At 33.7% G+C, this 19592-nt stretch overlaps 2 protein-coding genes across 2 annotated transcripts; both read left to right on the forward strand.

Moving 5' to 3' along the window:
- Positions 1–85: 85 nt before the first annotated feature.
- On the forward strand, positions 86–10571 carry Srr (Serine racemase). The gene is made up of 10 exons (XM_068762835.1): positions 86–165; positions 406–519; positions 607–677; positions 1807–1903; positions 2587–2777; positions 3649–3811; positions 5494–5649; positions 6316–6452; positions 8219–8444; positions 9443–10571. Exons 1-10 carry the CDS (start codon positions 139–141, stop codon positions 9599–9601), a joined length of 1341 nt encoding a protein of 446 aa, XP_068618936.1. The 5' UTR covers positions 86–138; the 3' UTR covers positions 9602–10571.
- Positions 10572–11746: 1175 nt separating this feature from the next.
- Positions 11747–18919, forward strand: LOC137919696 (L-threonine ammonia-lyase-like). The gene is made up of 9 exons (XM_068762848.1): positions 11747–11833; positions 12056–12169; positions 12376–12446; positions 12513–12800; positions 14395–14557; positions 15053–15208; positions 16084–16220; positions 17527–17752; positions 18749–18919. Exons 1-9 carry the CDS (start codon positions 11828–11830, stop codon positions 18917–18919), a joined length of 1332 nt encoding a protein of 443 aa, XP_068618949.1. The 5' UTR covers positions 11747–11827.
- Positions 18920–19592: the final 673 nt, after the last annotated feature.

Genomic DNA, 19592 nt, shown 5'->3' on the forward strand with positions numbered 1-19592 from the left:
AACTTCTTGTATGTACATTTACGCAATTTTTTTATCTTATACTTATAAAGGCTATGTAAAAGCAATCAGAACGTTCAGTCTCGCGCGATCAGTGGTGTGATAGGACAAACCAGATTTTGCGTAAGATATTGAGCAGAAATGGAAACATACAAGAATAATCCAACAGTAAGAAAAGTTTTAATAAAACGTTTAGATGAAAGCAATTTGTGTTGATTTCTGTATTTATTGTTTATCGAAATGACCTCCCATACTGTAGATACGCTCTATCACCTATTAACCCTCTGCTCATTATATAGCGCAAAAGTTAGATTTTGCCTTCAGTGAGTCGCTAGTCGCGGCCGTTCTAAGTTAGTTATATTTGGCAAATAATGCGATAGGAGTATACAAGCAAACATGGTGTTTCAGACGATCGAGTTTGATCCTATGTGTGACAAAGAGAATCCGCAGAAAATTTCATTCGAAGATGTTTCAGCCGCTGCCTTTAGGATACAGAGTGGGATTGTAAAAACGCCATGCGTGGTGAGTTTTTTTTATAAGTAACCAATGATGTAATTTTTTATGAAGTCTGTCTCTTTGTGAATGGTTATAGAATTTTATAATTTTCAGAAATCCCACATGTCTTCTATATATGGCATGGATATTTATTTAAAAAATGACTTTCTTCAATACACAGGAAGGTAAATACTATTTATTCTTTATGAAGTTAAATTATAGATATCTTTGTATATTTTTTGTCAAGTTTTGTTGAAATACGTTGTAAACTGAGTACGCATCTTAATTATTGTTATTATATAGGAACTTGGAAAAGATCACGCGTTGCTATGATTTACCGGTAGATAATTAACCGTGACTTTTAAAAGTTCATTTTAACTTTGAATTAAAGTTATGGAAAAGAGAAGTTTTTGCCGCTTTCTTGCAAAATTTTGTTTATTGACATTGTCTATGAAGAATAATTATATATTAATTATATCATCAGTATTTCATTTTCATAATTTTTTCACATGAGACTATCTAGTAGAACATGATCGTAGTGTTATTGTATGTGTAGTATGCCGGAACCGTTGTCAGAATCCACTGGCTTAACAACACGCCCAATATCACATGTGTCGATGACCTCAATCAGAGTGCCGCAAGTGATTATTACAAATTTACTTTCCTTTTTACCTTCATTTTAATTAGGGACTAAATTTTCATAATAATCATTTCCTATTTCCTGTACATGCAGCACTTACAGTTTACACATTGACTACCCGCTACTTGTTCTTTTATTTCTTTTCTATAGTTTTCTGTTAACGTTGAACGATGAGACCCCCCGTTATACTTTTTAAAATTATTATAACAATTTTTTTCTTTTGACGTATACAACCATCTTGTTAACCGTCATTTTGGCCATAAGACTTCCGGCCTTTCGCCATAGATTTCCATATGATATTTTGGAATCAACCACCAACGTCTCCTGTCGAATTTACCAAGGTCACCTATCCGTCCATCTATTGGTGATGCTATAAAGTTTATTACACAAATAAACCGTACGATTTCGATGAAATGTATTCAGTGGCAGCTTTTCGCTTGAATAAGAACTGTCAACCCGATAAACCACCCAAAGTTAAGATTTTTAGTGAAATTGATTTTAGGCAGTAGTTTTCTCCCGAAAATTTTTTACGTGTAGACGTGCCCATATCTACGTGTACATATTATTATTTAAATATTTAATCAATAATTGATAATGAACAGTTAAAAACCAGTACGTTCCTGATATGATTATGTTTACATATTTGTTGATTTCCGTGTATTTGTTTTGTTTAGTTTCAAGGAGCGTGGCGCACGTAATGCGTTGTTGCTTTTATCAAAGGAAGCGAAAGAGCGCGGCGTCATTTCCGCTTCACTGGGCAATCACTCTCAGGTGAGAGTTATCAGATCTTAGCTATCTTGTTTATGTATATTCTAAGCTAAGTTAGCGTGGGTAGGCCCCTCATTAGGTGGAGTGTGGACATAGTTGAGATTGCAAAAAGTCGTTGGATAAAGGCAACGCAAGACCGGTCATCGTGGCAATCTTTGGGGAGGCATATGCGTTGAAGCGATGATGATAATTTAAGTTTAATTTTAATTTAAATCAAAAAAACATGTTTTATAGTGTAATTTGTCTTGACTCTTTTTTCGCAATTAATAAATATCATAATTTCAGTCACAAGGCGTCCACTGCAGGTCCCTTAAGAGAATTTCGATAAGACCCGTTAAAAGCAACCTGTATCTAGCGTCTTTATTAAAGTTGTATGTCCACCTTTTAGGTGAATATCTTACGCTACGCTTGCCGATCCGTGGTGATCCTGATCCAGAAACTTAAAGCTCTGGCCGACTACTGCCACTTCGCGACACTTGTCCATTCACTGGGCTATGTCGGTTACTTTCGTTTATCTACAAATCTTTTCATTCCTAATTCGATTTCGTAAAAAAAATCTTATAGTATAGCCCTCTATATGGCTCGCTGAGCGACTGTTTTTAATTGTGAATTAATAAATGAAAGGTTTACAGATATTAGTTTTACAGACTAGACGGTACAACTTTTAATAATAGTATTGATTTTAGGGCTTGAGCTATCACGCCCATCTGCTGAATATTCCAACCACCGTGGTGATGCCTAATGTCGCTCCGATCATGAAGATAGAAAATTGTCGTTCGTACGGTGCTAATGTCATCATTCACGGCGACGATATGAAAGAGGCCAAATATCACGCTATGGCTTTGGCCAAAGAAAAAGGTCTTACGTATATTAATGGGTGAATATAATTTAATTTTCATTTATATAGTTTTTTTAAGAAATATCTGTTTTATTTTCAAATATCATAATATATTTGATAATTCAATAATAATCTAACTTCACCAGAGGAAAATAATAGTATATTAAAATAACATAATATAAGAAAGTATGTTTCTGATATAGATTTTATTAAAAACCTAAAAATTGGCCGAATTTCTTTAGCATTTAAATACACTATGACAGATATGTGATCTGTCGTAGAGCAATGTAACGCAAACGTTAGAAGGCGGTATACACACGAATACATTGAATTCAATTTAAAATAACAAAAATACATCAAAACCTTTTTTCAGTTTGTTTCCTTTATTACTGTATACGAGTATCTTGTCATGGTTATCTTTAATGTTTATCTATTTAATAAAATACGCACTTATGAATATGATATACAGCATTTTATTATTTTTGTCATTTCTAATAATATTTACGCGCCTTTATAACAGAGAAGAATTTGATGTTGCATTCGGTATAAAAATCGAAAACTTTGTATAACGTTTTTAAATTTATTATTATATACTGGCATGGAGTTCTTTTATCTCTTACCTTTATCATATCTACAATTTCGTATACAATAGTGTTAACACCTAAAAATTTCTTTTAATAAATTAATTCATTAGTAGCTGACTATATCCACCCTTATTTAAAAAATATATATCTTAAGAAAAATGTACATCTGAACATTTGATTTCCGCGTAAAATCATGATTTCTGCTATAAGAGGTCCAATGTGGGAAATAGATCCCCAACATATTTAATAAGATCTGTTGAAAGCGACCTGCTAAATCATAATACTTGACTTAATTAATTGGACTAATATAATTCTTACATTTCTAGATATGATCATCCGCATATAATGGCCGGTCAAGGCACGGTGGGCCTTGAAATAATAGAACAAGTTCCCGACGTCGACGCTGTGCTGGTGCCAGTCGGAGGAGGAGGATTACTGGCCGGTGTGGTTACCGCTATAAAACATTTAAAGCCACACGTTCTTATTTATGTAAGTTACATTTCTTATCAGCCCTAATTAGTCCACTATTGGACATGGGTCTCCCACAGGCAAGTGGTATGAGTTTTTTTTTTAATAATACATTTGCTGTCAAATGTGCTATTGCACACATTAAGATGTACTTTATCCAATGGTTCAATTTATCCAAAATTTTTTAGTTTCAGGAATAATAAAAACTATTACTACATATATAATTAAATAAAAAACATTAAACTGTCTGTCCTTGTTGACTATGTTAACTTTTTTACCGCCAAAAGTTATTGGTCAGTTAAATTCTAATTGAAAAAATAAATTTAAATATCATATTACAGATTGATCAATTTATACAGAATGATTGGAAATAGGTGTAAAACGTTTTAAAGCATTTTGCTGACAAATAATAAACAAATATCTAACACGTAATTAACATGCGTCGCATTAAATTATATAAATTTATGTTAAAGATGCGTCGAGATGGCATTTGACCCGTTATCTTTATGAATGATATCTTATTCAAACTTGTGACAAATCGATATCAATGACCTTCATTACAACACGAGACGCTATACAGTTGATAATTGAAGCTAATTAATGTTAAATTACTGTACTATCTCCATGGTACAAAGAAATTATTATTCTATACATAGGCTTAGCACTATATTTTTATTTGTGATAGGCTCATACATTAATATGTAAAATAAGCGAATAATTAAAAATATAAATAGTTTAATTTATCATACTAGATATTAATGTTTTAATTAATAATTCTATCATCTTAATCGAAGAAAAGGGGGTGATGGTGTTACAAGAAAAAGAGGCAGATATAAGTTCTTTGAAAGTAACTATTCACCTTGGTGTGGCAATAACAGTTTTTCCGCGGGTTGGTGATGGCAGAGAGCTGATGGCGTTTTTATTTTTACTATTAAAAATATTTACAAAGTCGTTTAATAAGAAGTTTTAAGAGAATTATCATTTTTTCTTACATAACAAGGCTATTAATAGGACTAAGCTAAAGCTATTAATATTATCTTTAATCACTTATTTAGTAACTAAGCTATGCCTCTATAGATATTTCGTTAAGCGCAAACAACAGTAAGTAAACCTTGAACTGTCACTTAAAACACGTTTGGTATTCCCTTACGAGGCATGACGAAACCTTCGATCGTATGATGAAAAACGCTAGCTGTAAATATAGCTATAGATCTTTATATACAGGTTGATTCGTTATAAATGTAAAAGCTTTAAAGATGTGAATGCTCATTTGCTATCGTTTGTTGTCAGTTGTGTAAATTATCATCTACTATCTATCTGTACGTAATAAAATTTATTCTTAATTAATATTTCTACCTGTTTTTAACTACGAAGTTTTTACTGCTAGAAGTTATAGCCTAATCGCTTTTTACTAAAAAAAATAATGTAACATAAATATCAGTAATTGCTTTATACAGAATGATTGACAATATGTTTAAAAGCTTCATAGCTTTGTACAAATGAACTATTTTTTAAAGCTTGTACACCTATAATGAATCAACCTGTATGTATACATAATTATAAATATTGTCACCCTTCGGTAGCGACGACTGAATCTTATCTTAATAATTAAACTATCAGTATGTGAGTGTATAACATAAAAATCATAAAGTTAATGATATTTAGCACCAACTATAATAAAAGTGCTTGTTATAATTTTTTAGGGTGTGGAAACGGAGAAATGTCCAAGCATGAAGGTCGCCATAAAGCACAATGAACCTGTCAGCGTGGAAATCCGCTCGACTCTTGCGGACGGCCTCGCCGTTCCCACCGTCGGGTACAACGCCTATGTAACAGCCAAACCCATGATAGACAAACTGGTAAATTATTATAAGATAATCAAAAACAAACTACTATCCTAATACATATCCCATCTACTTTCAGTTATCACAAATGATCGGTAATTTGAATTCAGTCCCTGTTGAGCCCCAGGCAAATTGCGGGCCCAAGTCTAATTCCCTCCGCCTAACCAGCAATTGCCACTTACCATCAATACGCTACGCAGCATCTGGAGACAAGTGTAGAGGGGAATCGTGGGCACTTTCGTGCGATCCATGATGATTACAACAAATGTCTACTAAGACGAAGGCATCATCATGGGCGTTACATAGGTCAATAGGTCATATATCAATCAATAGAATATATATATATATATTATATATATGAACATATATCAGAACAATAGGTCCTGGAGTGGCTGACATTGACCAGACAAGCGCAGCGTAGAACATTCTCGCACAAGGTGAACAGACGACAGGCAGACCTCATTAATAGACCTGCATCCATCGTCTTCCGATGACCTTAAAATCGTACATTAAGACCGCTTCCAGCCGGTCCTATGGTAAACCTGTGACGGAATCAAGCAGTGGATGTTCTCCGGCTTACATGATGGTGATGACAAACTATTTTGTTTGCATTGACCATTCAACTTTTTTTATTTGACGTGTGTTATATGAATAACGGGAATAATTGATTTTTGAAAACAGATCACTGTAAATGAGGATTGGATTGCTCGTGCCATTCTACGCCTGGTTGAACAGGAGAAATACGTGGTAGAAGGCGGAGGTGCAGTAGGAGTAGCGGCTATCATGGCCGGCTTGGTACCTGAGCTCGCTAACAAGAAGTATACAACATTTTATTTATACTATATTTGCTTTCCGTTATTTACAAAGTAATACCATAAGTTATATGCGTTATAAATAATATTTCTGACGCATATAGAATAAAGCGCAATCACAGTTTACTGTATAACACTAATAGGTCTCCTAAAAATGCAGACAAAAGTTTCATCCAAAGTTGACATTTCCAAAAGTCGAACTAAACGGTTTGACAGCTCGTTTTTGGTGAGAGTCGCCTAGATTAAGAACGACCTGCCAGAGTAATTTTTGCTCATATGTTGAACTCTAGAGCCTTTAAGAGTAGAGTGAACAGGTCTTTTGAGTGTGCGTGTACCACCTTCGTCTTCATCTAAACTTTCCATCAGATGAGATGGCAGACGAACGCCTATTCCATTACAACTACATATAAAAAATGTCGCTACATTGACTGATCTTGCACTGTCAGCATCCAACGATTTCCCGTAACTTTAATCATGTCGTCGATCCTCCTGTTAGGAAGTCAAACTACACAGCATTTACCGGCTTGTGGTCGCCTCTCGAGAATCTTCACTATCTACAGTTAAACTTCATTTTAAACTATAACATTTTATGTATTGTCTATTTCAACTCTGATTGCATAAATATTTTCCAAGTGATTTTGTAGTGCTATTATATAAATATTGAAAGTCTCTTTCTTAATTATGGTAATTATAAAGCGCGTAGAATTAAGATTAGTTTGACCACAAAGAGATATAACTATTTATTTTTTAATTTGACGAATGCAGAACGCATCACATAAATAGTGGTTACTTTGTATACCTTGTTGAGTTTTGATAGAAATGTTTAAAACAGTAAATAGCCTTTTGCGGTAAGCTTTTGTTTGTTCTATTTATAACCATATTTTTCAATATTATACGTATATAGTATAAAGTTATTATGATTAATTAAATTTATTTTAATAACTAACTATTTACTCGCCTCGTTTTCGTAAGTGATGAAATACTGGCACAAATTTACATTCCCGGCCTTGGACATTAAATCACACGGAGAGAATGGTCTGCCAGTCGTCTACTATTTTATGATTTATGAAAATGTTACGATCCACATTCCATATTGCACATTATTATTTATAATGTAAAGTTATTTACATTGTTAAAAACTATACCGGTAAAAACATACATTTTCACTTAATTCCACAGCTAATTTACTAATAATCACCTGGCTTTTATTTACAATATAGAATGATATTTACATAATGCCAAAACTTAGTTCAAAACTTATTTTTTACAATCGTCAAAATACAACATGTATTTTTTGTTATGGCCCACTGTTTATAATAATTAAAGCGTCTACGTAAATAATGAATACCCTAAGTGCTGCGACATCTTCTATGTTCTGAAATATATAAGATAAATATTAATCTTCATCACGAAAAAAAATCTGAATTATGTCTTAATTGGAAGATTGTAATTAGCAAACTTGTTTCGTTATATATTATATTTTAACTACACTTCATCATCATCATGGCAGTGATAGACTTAAGGCAGTGATGGCCTTTCCCAAAGATCGTAACGATGACCGGTCTTACACTGCTCGACTCGATTCCAGAGACTTCCCGTAACTTTAACTTTACCTTAACCAATAGGTGGACCAACGACAAACCAGCCAACACCGCGGCTACCGGCTCATGGACACCACTTGAAAACCCCAACAGTTGCACGAGCGTTGTGAATAGTCTAAGCTTTCCTTAAATATTAAATAAACAAATAAAACAATTTTTAATTATTTGTAGGGTGGTGTGTATATTATCTGGCGGGAACATTGACACTACGATCCTGGGCCGATGTTTGGAGAGAGGTCTCGCTGCCGAGCGGCGTCTGGTGAAGTTCAAGGTCACCGTAAGCGATCGTCCCGGCGGCATCGCTGAACTGTGCAAACTGATCGCTTCCATTGGCGTCTCCATTAAGGACATCATGCAAGAGCGGGCGTGGGTCTTCGGAGATATATTTAGTGTTCGCGTAAGTTTTGAACTCGCTCATCATCTAATAGGAAAATTCAGTTAAACGTAAATTTGAAATTAGCTTTATTGGCGTTTAATGTACAATTTCTGTGTTATTTCTATAAATACAAACAATTACACATTTAACGGTTTTATACTATATAATTAAAGTTGGTTTAAGTATCAAAAATATATACTTTCACAACATACACATTAAGAAGTTAATTTTTGACATTACTTATGTACTCGTAATTTCTTAAATATTGAAAAAAGTCAATTATGGTGCTGTATTTTTACACCCTTCTAATATTTTATTCAAACGAGATAGAAGGTTAATAGTATTGGCAATATTTATTTTTTTACGGCGGAGGCAAAATGCCTAGAATTTTTGGCTTTTTTCTTTCATAAATGCAATGGTTTGTTTTGATAATATACTTATAGACTATTTAAAACTTTAGCGTGAATTTTATTGGTGTAGTTGCGACTCAACTTAAAAACACGCTCGCATCATAACAAGAGTTATTATTTTTGTGTACCATTAAAATATTTTTTACGAGATTGACATACGAACGAGCAGATCCGTAGACGAACGTATGCGATGGCTATTTGTTTCTTGGGTATTTAATTGTCTCCATATTGTTAGTTGACAATGCTAAGCTACCAATGTGTTTTACCAGTTTTCCAGTGTTACCAGATATATTTCCATTGGCCTCTTTGACCAAAAACACAGTTGCTCAACGAGCCATGGAGAGGACTATATTCGAGTTTTCTCTACGAGAGGAAACCAGGAACGAGGAGTCGCTGGAGGTTTGCCTTCGTTTAAGGAAGACGTTTATAACGATTATAAAGTCAATGTGATATAGTAGGAGATAGGATATTCATATGTACATTTATTAAAAGTTGCCATAATTATAAAACATTTTGGTATAGAATAGAGATGCGAAATCCTTCTATTAAAATAATAATAATGATTACACTGAGACGTGAGAATACAGTGAAAGAATTTTCTTTTCATAGGTTAAAGTTGTTTGCGAAACTCGCGGACCCCAACACCTGGAAGATTTACGAGCTGTGATCTCCAACACGTACCGCGAGTGGGACTTTGCACGAGAATGCGACTTCGACGAATATCCGCGAAGAAATAGCACAATTTCCTTAGACGATGTTTCACATTAGTCAGTGAAACTGTATATTTTATACTACAATTGCTGGAGGTACAGCACTGTTTTGACCGCACCGCCAATGAAGCGGACAAGTGATTTTAGTAAGCGTCAATAATAATACCGAAAACTATAATTGCGTTTACACGTGGCTGTTTTTAATGGTTAATATTTTTTTTCATTTAAATTCACTGTGTTTTAAATTTTTGAAGTAATCATTTCTAGAGTAAAAATATTTTTTTAAGATGTTATAACACCTCTTGTATATTTTACTTGACTGAGATAAAGTAACAACTTACCACCAATGTGCGCGTAACCTTACGAAGTTATACCTCACCAATGGAATAAGTTGTACGTTTTCTGTTATAAACTCAAATGTCCGATGATTATTGATGGTTATTATTATAGAATTGGTGATATAATTTAAGTAATATTATTTTGTATCTTGACGTATAAAATTTTTGGCCAATAACCAAATTCAGATATAATTGTTTGTACAAAAAACTTTAGATTTGACTAGACATTTTTTTGTTTGTGTTTATCGCTGCCTATAAATAAAATATCGTATTTGTGGATTCCATATACTAAAATAAATACTGAAAACAAGAAAAAAAGTAGCGATTTAATAAGGATAATTACTAGAAATAAACATAAGCTTGTTATACCTTTCTGTCCTACATAAAATTAGTAACGCTTTTTCTCACAACTTTGTACGGTATAACAATACACTCCCATGTAATGTTTCTGAATTATCATGTAATAAATTCAATAATTCAATAAAGTGTTGTAGGCTCTTCTCACATCAGGGTACGTTTGAAATCCTCATAGCTTTAAGTAGAAGAGTGCCCTTAAAGGAGGGCTCAAATTAGTATATTCTGATATTTTTCTCATGACATACGCTAGTGGTCGCTGTAAATGATTCGCCGAGAATAACAATATGAATAAAAGTATAAAAGTAGATAGTAAATAAATATATTAACTATGAATGGCTTCGTTTTACTATTAACCTATAATAAAATATCACACAATGCAATCAATCTATCAACGATGTTGACAATATGAGCTAGCTTTGTCAACTCTGTGTAGTACACTGAAATGGGCATATGTAAATTATCAATTAATCAATATGTTTCTTAATAATTTCTAACGGGTGGTTAACTGCAGTATCAATCTCATGACATGAAAAGTTTATAAAACGCCAATTATTTTTTTTAATTTATGATGAATGAAAGCTTTATCACATTCTAAAATAAAAGTCATGATTTTACCAAAAACATTTTTTTGTGTGATCTTTGCAGTCAAAATCGTGTAACAATGTTTTCGTTCAACTCAACCCTACCAAACTCAGGTTTATTATTGACAAAAACCCACTAACGAATATCAGTCATATCTCCGAAACGAATCGAAGGTATGTGCGTCAACTACAGCTTGAAGATAGTTAAAGCATCGCCGAAGCTCGAATCAAGCGATTCATCCTATATTGCTTGCTCTTCTAAATGATTCTCAAATCCCTAAAACGAGAAATATGGTCAACCATGCTACACCTCATACATCCGAGACAAGAAAAGGGTAGAATGCGATGCCGACAGTCTAATGACAATTCCGCTGGGAAGCGATAATCCTTTCGTTATTTACCCCTGACTTTATATCGTCAGTTTTCCACCTGTTTCGGTCTCTTCAGAACTCTTTAACAGTGACTGATTAACTTTAAGAAAGGACTGGCAAAATTGCTTTTCCCGTTTATTTAATTGGTTATTAGAAGTCCCAAAATTTCCAGAGCAACGGCATAATGTGACTACCTATAATGGCTATCCGCGTCCTAACAAAATGGTACCTATATGTCACAAATGTAAATAAATATGTCTTGAAATTTCATATAAAATGCGAAGGATGTTTTTGTCGCGATACGATGTACGGGTCTACTGCACATTTATAGGCGTCATATATCTACCTTTCCGATTGTTGATCTTATAGTAAACCTAAATATAATATTTTCTTTTTGTGAATATATATGATATAAAAAATGTAATTACTGATAATTCCTAATATTTTTTCGAGTATTTTTGAATCTGTCGTTTAAAACGTCATTAGTTCGTTTTTGTTACAAAAAAAAACTAAAATCACGTAATCTCTGACATGTCTCTAAATCAATTTTAAATGTAAAACATTGTATGTGAATTGTCTTTTTTATTATTTGATTTAATTGAAAATGATAAAATTTTTGTGTTAAAAATACAAAACAATGGAAGTAAGTAAATAGTTACAATAGTCGTTTACTATTTTATTCCAATAATATTTCATTGTTTTGCAATGGCTGGTTTGTTTTTCTGATTACTGATTGTTTATTCTATATGTTATAATATTATTGGTTTTAGTTCTGCGCTAAAATGCTATTTTTTACTAATAATAGTATTTATGAATTATACGAATAAACAATATTGGTTAAGAGAGAGTTGTGACCTTTTTGCAGGATCCGGAATTTGATCCATTTTGTGACCCGGCAAATCCAAGAAAGATTAGATACGATGATATTTTGGCAGCTTCCCGTCGCTGCGTCGGGTCTATTGTGAGGACCCCTTGTGTGGTATGACTTCAACCAAATCATTATACAAATCATTGGATGCCCACCCACAAGAACAGACGAACTTGTTAAAGTCGTCGGAAAACGCTGGATTCGGGCCACTACCAACCTCCTATTAGTAACCTACGGGGGAGACCCATGTCCAGCTGTGGGCAGCTATATAGCTGAAATAATGATCATAGGTATTTTTATGATTTTTTACTTTCCAGAGAGCTCATATGTCTGAGACACTTGGAATGGAATTATATTTTAAACAGGAGGTGTTACAATATACAGGATGGTAATAATGCAACTATGTACACATTTTTTATCACCTGTGGGCAATTAACTTACATTTGTCTCGTAGTTTCAAGGAACGTGGAGTTTGCAACACCTTACTACTTCTAACGGATGAACAGAAAAAAAACGGTGTGATTACGGCCAGCACCGGCAACCACGGGATGTCTTTAAGTTACCATTCTACACGTCTTGGTATACCGTGTGTTGTGGTGATGCCTACAGTTACGCCTCTTACAAAGATAACGAAATGTACGAAATTTGGCGTAAAACCTTTGCTACATGGAGCTAATATTTCTGATTCCAAATTATATGCAATGACACTAAGTAAGGAGAAGAAGATGATGTATATCAACGGGTACGCATTAAAATCTACAACATAACATGACAAACGCCATGTTAGGTAAAATCAATACACCACACTTTACTCTCTTAGGCTCTTTGTTTTTTTGATTACATTTACGGTGACGTGATAAATAAATAAAGGTTACAACTTTGGTAACGAGTTTTATATCTTTAAAGTACAAAATCTTCTACATTACATCACTTTCGTGCATTATAATTTCTTTATTTAACGTAATCTCCCTTTGCGATTACTTTTGCTCGCTTGTAAAGGTCGTCATTTTAACGCCTATCTACTGAGAATAGTACTTGCTGATTCAGATTCTTTGTACTGAAATTTCGTCACAAAATGCTTTAGCTGTCAAACACTTGATATCCATCAATCATCATCGTTTGAGCTGTAAGGAAAAAGGCTTGCCACATATATTTCCGATACAAGAAAGAAAGTTCAATAATAAGAAACGCTCTGTATCCATTGTTGCCCGACGAGAATCGGCAAACACTCTTAATAATCCAATAATAGAAATCAATTGAACTAAATAAAATGTTCTACCGTATTAGGATACTGTAAAAGTAGGACCAAAAATACTCGTCTGAATTTGTTATGACCTAGTCTCAAATGAGTCAACTCTCGCATAGCTTTAAATCGAAGGGTGCCATTATATGGGAGTTTAATCTTATTTTAATGTGTACTATATAATACTCTTTTGGCATTTTTATGATGTACACAAGTGGTCGTTGTAAATGTTCCTACATGAATAATAATATGAATAAATTATATAAATAAAGAAGTTGTAATTGTAAACGTATGTGTAATTGTACTAATAGTGCTGTAAACAGTAACAGTGCGGACAGAAAAAAGTTAACACATATAAACTATACTTCATAGGACGTATAAATGTCGAGAGGTTTTTGTTGTTGCTGTTGTTGACTCTACAATAAGTTCTCTGTGCACCCCTTACTAATGATACAAATGCAACAATCAATTTCATTTAACAAGGATTATGATAAATTCAGTAATTGTGGCGACCTACGACCACAAGGCGTCTAAATTACAGACACAGTTGTGTAAAGTTTATTTTACACATTTAAGAGGATATACTAATACCAAATATTAGTACATCTACAAAATGATTGATGACTGATAATAGATGTAAAAGTATTTTTACTTTCGCCAGGTTAAGCTTTTATGCATTTCCATCATTTTATTCATCCTGTTAAAATATTGTTTTACTATATTATGTATTGTATCTTAATATATAACATTAAAATGCAACATGACTCTTACTTCTAACAGTACAAAATTTACAGTGACAGATATTAAACTGAAATTAATTGTAATGTATCATTGTTATATATTATTTCTGAACCATTGTTTTTAGATAGGATATACAATACATCAATTGAAAGAAAAAGAGCTATTCATTAACGTCGTTAAAATATTTGTAAATAATATTAATCACGCTGTATTATAGAAATAACACACACAATACACACGTCCTACACCTACTACCCAAATTTTACATCTAAATTTTAAAGTTATAACATTTTCATGTTTGCAATAACAATTATAAGACATATAAGAGACTTAATATTAAACATTTTCGTAGATATGATCATCCTAATGTTATAGAAGGACAAGGGACAATTGGTTTAGAAATATTGGAACAAGTTCCGGACGTTGACGCAATAATCGTGCCAGTGGGCGGCGGTAGTCTTATTACTGGAATCGCCGTTTGCACAAAGCATCTTAAACCCACCATTCAAATTTACGTGAGTTTGTTTACAAACATTTAAGTTATGTTTTCAATCTAAGTGGGTACAATTTTTATTTGGGCCACTAAAATTTTAGTTAAATAAAGAGCGGTCTGTTTTAATAAGTACATATTATCTCATCATCATCGTCATCATCATCATCTCAGCCAGACTTCCATTGTTGGAAATCGGTTTTAGATTTCTTGTAAGACCGGTTGGCTGCGGTCTGCTTCCAGCGTCATCCGACAACCTTAACAAGGTTGATCTGTCCACCTTTTGGATTTGTGGACGTTCTACGCTGCGTTTTCCGGTCCACAGGATCTACTTCTAAAACCTTAGATACTCCAGAATATTACTTGTTCATATATGCATTTGAACTGAAATCAAAATGAATATATAACATGTTATATGTATAAATACGTAAATTATCGAATTATTCGACTTTTGTTTAAACTATGATATTTTTATTATTGTCGATTCATATAAAAGATACAAAGTTGTTTTATTTTGCAGGGGGTCGAAACCGATAAAACGTGTAGCATGGTAGAGTCTTTGAGAAAGAATGAGCGAATTTTTTATCCGCTTGACACCACGATAGCTGACGGACTAGCTGTCAATAAAGTTGGCGTGAACACCTTCCATACTTTGAAAGGCATCGTTGATAAAATGGTAAATTATATTTTTAGTACAAATTTAAGTTTTAGTTTATACAAACAAATTGTTAATAATTTTGATATTACTTACGGCTGTATCTTTAGTTAAAAACTGGACTTCGATTGTAGTTCTTAAATTTGATTTCCGACAAGTAAGAAAAACTGTAAAGACTAAGTGTCTTTACAGTTTTTCTTAGTAGTGTTAAGTCTAAATTTCAATGATCCAATAAGTTTTGTTATCTACGATTCTTTATTAAACTGCGTGGTATAATATGCTAAAAAGTTTACAAAGAACAAAAGAAAATTTAGAAAGAAATTTTAAATATGGACGGTTTTTGGTACAGTTATTCTACGTTGTCTAATGACCATATGGAAACAAACATTAATTGATTGCAACTTCTAATACTTTTTATATAGTTTAAGATCGTAGGTCGTACATTACAATTCTCAACAAAGGTTACATTTCATATAACATAGCATTATAACAACACATAAAAGATTAAGAAAAACATTGTTAGGACACTTAAGTTAACACTTAATTTGTGTAGGTTACACAACTAAAGTCAAAAATCCAAAAAAAGCTTCTATTTTATACCGGGCGGCCAATCAATAAAGTAGGATTCGTCTATGATGAACTCCCAGGGATCTCAAAGGGACGTCAACCTATACTTGATCTGTCGATCGATATATTTTTAACATTCCGATAAAAAAGATACCTGAAACAGCCAGAACTCAATTTGAATGGTTGCTGTTGTCGTATATAAAACGTGAATGTGTGGCTAAGTTTTGTATTTTCCTATGTTTTATGCATGTGTAAGTTTTATGTATATAAATCATATTTTTATATAAATTACGCATATATGTTCTTTCTTTTGTTTACTTTCTACTTAGGTCGTTGTTAAAGAGGATTGGGTGGCACGAGCTGTGATGCACATCGTGGAAGAGGAACGGTTTGTAGTAGAAGGAGCCGGTGCGGTGTCAGTTGCTGCTATTATGGCTGGTCTCTTTCCCAACCTAAAAGGGAAAAAGTTAGTCCTCCGTATTATAATTTTACCTCACTGTAATTTTTATCCGTTCGACATTTCATGAGTTCATTTTGATTAATCATCTGATTTTATCAGTACCTGCATAATAAATTAAAAAATATTTTTTGTTAACATGATTGTATCTCTTGAAATCCTGTAACTCCTGACTATTTGACAATTCAGCCCATAGACGCCCCCCTGCAAATTATAGGCCTCTTCCAAATTTATCTTTAAGGATATACCATAACCACTATCCTAGGCAGGCGGGTTGACGATCGCAGTGTGGTAGATCGCACTGTACGCAGGAGGCTGCTGTCCATCCTCTGGAAACTTGATTGTAAGCAGTGGAAATCCTGCGTACTGAATGCACAAAGTGTGAATTATATATGATCCCGGGAATCGAACCCAAGACCTACGGTCGCAAGTCTTAGTCCTCTATCGCTGGGCCACCACTGCACGACTTGGCCATTAAAGAGTGCGTTTTGTTTATTATCTTCCTATTATTTTTATGTTCTTTTTTATTGTTTTGCTCATAGTTTCCATTACAAATATTTTGTTGTACCTAATTTGGATGAAAATTTAGGATCAGCTAATTATTCATATACACCGATTAACGCACACTGACGAGCAAGATAAGTCCTCCCCGAAAAAATATTGAAGGTTGTATAGCTCATTTACTGTCATTTGATATATGGTATACCAACTTCACTTTACTTGGATTATAACATATAAAATTAAATCCCTGTAGACTTTGTAATTCCAGAAGTTATTGACCTGTCACATTCTTATGGAAAAAAATAATATGACACATTTGAGAGTGATCACTTTAGACAGGGTGGTTGGATATAGGTGAAGATTTAAAGCAACGAATCACATAACTTATATAAATAACCCGATGGCTACTTAGTACTACTTAGTAGCAGCTACGTAGTATAATTATATATCTTCATATACTATTATTTATATAAATATAATAAAATCCAGTTATCGTGATTATTCCGACATCTTGTCAAGCAACAGCTCTTGAACCTTCGTCTTAAATGCGCAGTGATACCTGATCATCTTAATATCGAGGAGGAGTACGTTCCAAAAAAGAATTGTTTATATTAAAAAGAAGGAATGAGTTAAGGCGGTACTATTTGGGGGACATCTAAGACGATTGCTCGAGCGAAGTGTTCTTTCGGGTGTATTGGCTACGAACTGAAATTGTAATGTTAAGTAGGCAGGTGAAGTGGAAAAAAAGAGTAATGAGAAAAGTGTAGTTAGTTTTTTACATCTATAACCAATCACATTGTATAAATTGTTACAGGGTAGCGTGTATATTAAGCGGTGGAAACATTGACACGACAATACTGGCACGGGCGCTTGAACGCGGTATGGCAGCCGAGGGACGTCTGGTCAAGTTCAAAGTGACTGTGAGCGATCGGCCCGGCGGCATGGCCGAGATATGCAGCCTTATGGCCAGCTGCGGTGTCACTCTACGCGATTGTCTACCTGAACGCGCCTGGGTAAAGGGAGACGTGTTCAGCGTTGAGGTATACAATTAACGTTCTAATTTCAGAATGGCATTGTGATATAATCTTTTTCATGCGTGAAGTGTCTTTGAGTAGGGAGGTTCTCTATGCTTATTGAAATAAAAGACTTGTGTGAAGTAAACCTGGCTGTTCCAGACGGAATGCTGGTATTTGTCAAAATCACATACCTATTTTTTCATTTGCGGGTATAATAAATAAAACGATTATTTTGATGTTGGTTTGCAAGAGGCCGATAAAGTATGACTGTTTAAATGGAAGGTAGACTGTTATGTTTCAACTAATATCAAAAGAGGCTGCGAAATTAAGTTTTGTATTTTTTGACTCCAACAATTTTTTTACTAGAAAGTTATTGTCCTCTAGACTAGGCTACATGAGATGCTACATGACATTGAAAATGTTCCGAAGGCCCTAAAGTGCGTCACTATCATCGCTTGTACAAATCCGTCTTATATATTTAGAATATGCGAAGGAATTTTCAAAAATATAAACCAAACAAAATATATAGTATAATTACAATTTTAAGAAATTATAAGTAATTACATAAATATCGTTTATAGCTCAAATTCTTCATCAAACATCTATATCGTTGTCAGTGTAGAGTGCATACAAAATTGATCGCTAAATATGATAAATGCCTTATGATAAAAAATGCCACAAAAGTAAGAGAAACAGTTTAAAACAATACGTATAATTAAATAACTAACGCGGATTGGTTGTACATAGTCCAGTGAATTGGCAAGCTGAAATGGTAGCGGGCAGACAAAATAACGTGCAAGACAAATGTCCGCTGGAGCCTTACGAGATAGGAGTGGACACCACGGATCAGCAAGCGCAGCAAAGGACACCCACCAACAAGGTGGAAAGATGACTTTATTAAGACAGACGGAAGACGCTTCCAACCAATTCTCTTAGAGACCAATTGATCGAAATAATGATGATGATAAATTGGAGGTGATGACTTACACACTAAAATAAATAACTATTATTTATTTTCAGTTAAAATTAATTGTCGAAACTAGAGGATGGGACCACACGAAAGAAATGATGGAAATCGTCAAGAAACACTACAAAGAATGCTTCTTCCCAGAGATGGGAGGAGGTCCAGAAAGGCCGACCGTACGCCGTGGCCCCTGCTTGGCCCCCAATCCCATTTGCATGCAGAAATAGCTTTGCACTATTTTATCTATCAACCTCCTCAAGTGAACAGTGTTTTGTAAAATTTTGTTGTTTATTATTTTACAATTTTTTTTCATTATTCTCCAATAACCAGTTTCAATGGAACATGTTTTATTAAAAAAATCATTTACTTAATTTTTTTCCTTAAAATGGTTTACTAGTGTAATTATGTAACAATAGTAAGTCTATAGATTTATATCCCAGAATAGGTGAAAATATGCGTTCTGCATACCATAATACCACACTGCGATCGCCAACCCGCCTGCGAAGCGTAGCGATTCTGGTATATCCCTCCTATTGATTTCTTTAGGGGTAACCTATACCTTGCAATAGATGTTTATAAGCTGGAATGATGATAACAACGAAAATTATATATAAGCACAAGAGCCATATAAAACTAAGCTATCAGGCTACGTTCAAAACGGAATTTGATAATCGGGTATCTTGAACAGAACCGAATAAAGTTAGAAATGAGTTCCAAATCATATTCCGGATATCATGATAAAATATGATTGAAAACCTTTAAAGAATACTTTTCTATTGAATAAATTAAAGGCAGATGCAACACGTCAGTAATCAAAGAGTATTATAAGGGATAAGAAAGAGAAACAACGAATTTATTTTCTCCTCGGTCCTACAAAAAACACGTACTTAGTTCTGCACA

This window comes from Battus philenor, unplaced genomic scaffold (genome assembly GCF_028537555.1).
Source record: "Battus philenor isolate CCGP_79_NKW_IND1 unplaced genomic scaffold, ilBatPhil1.0.hap1 SCAF_17, whole genome shotgun sequence".
Taxonomy (NCBI): Eukaryota; Metazoa; Arthropoda; class Insecta; order Lepidoptera; family Papilionidae; genus Battus; species Battus philenor.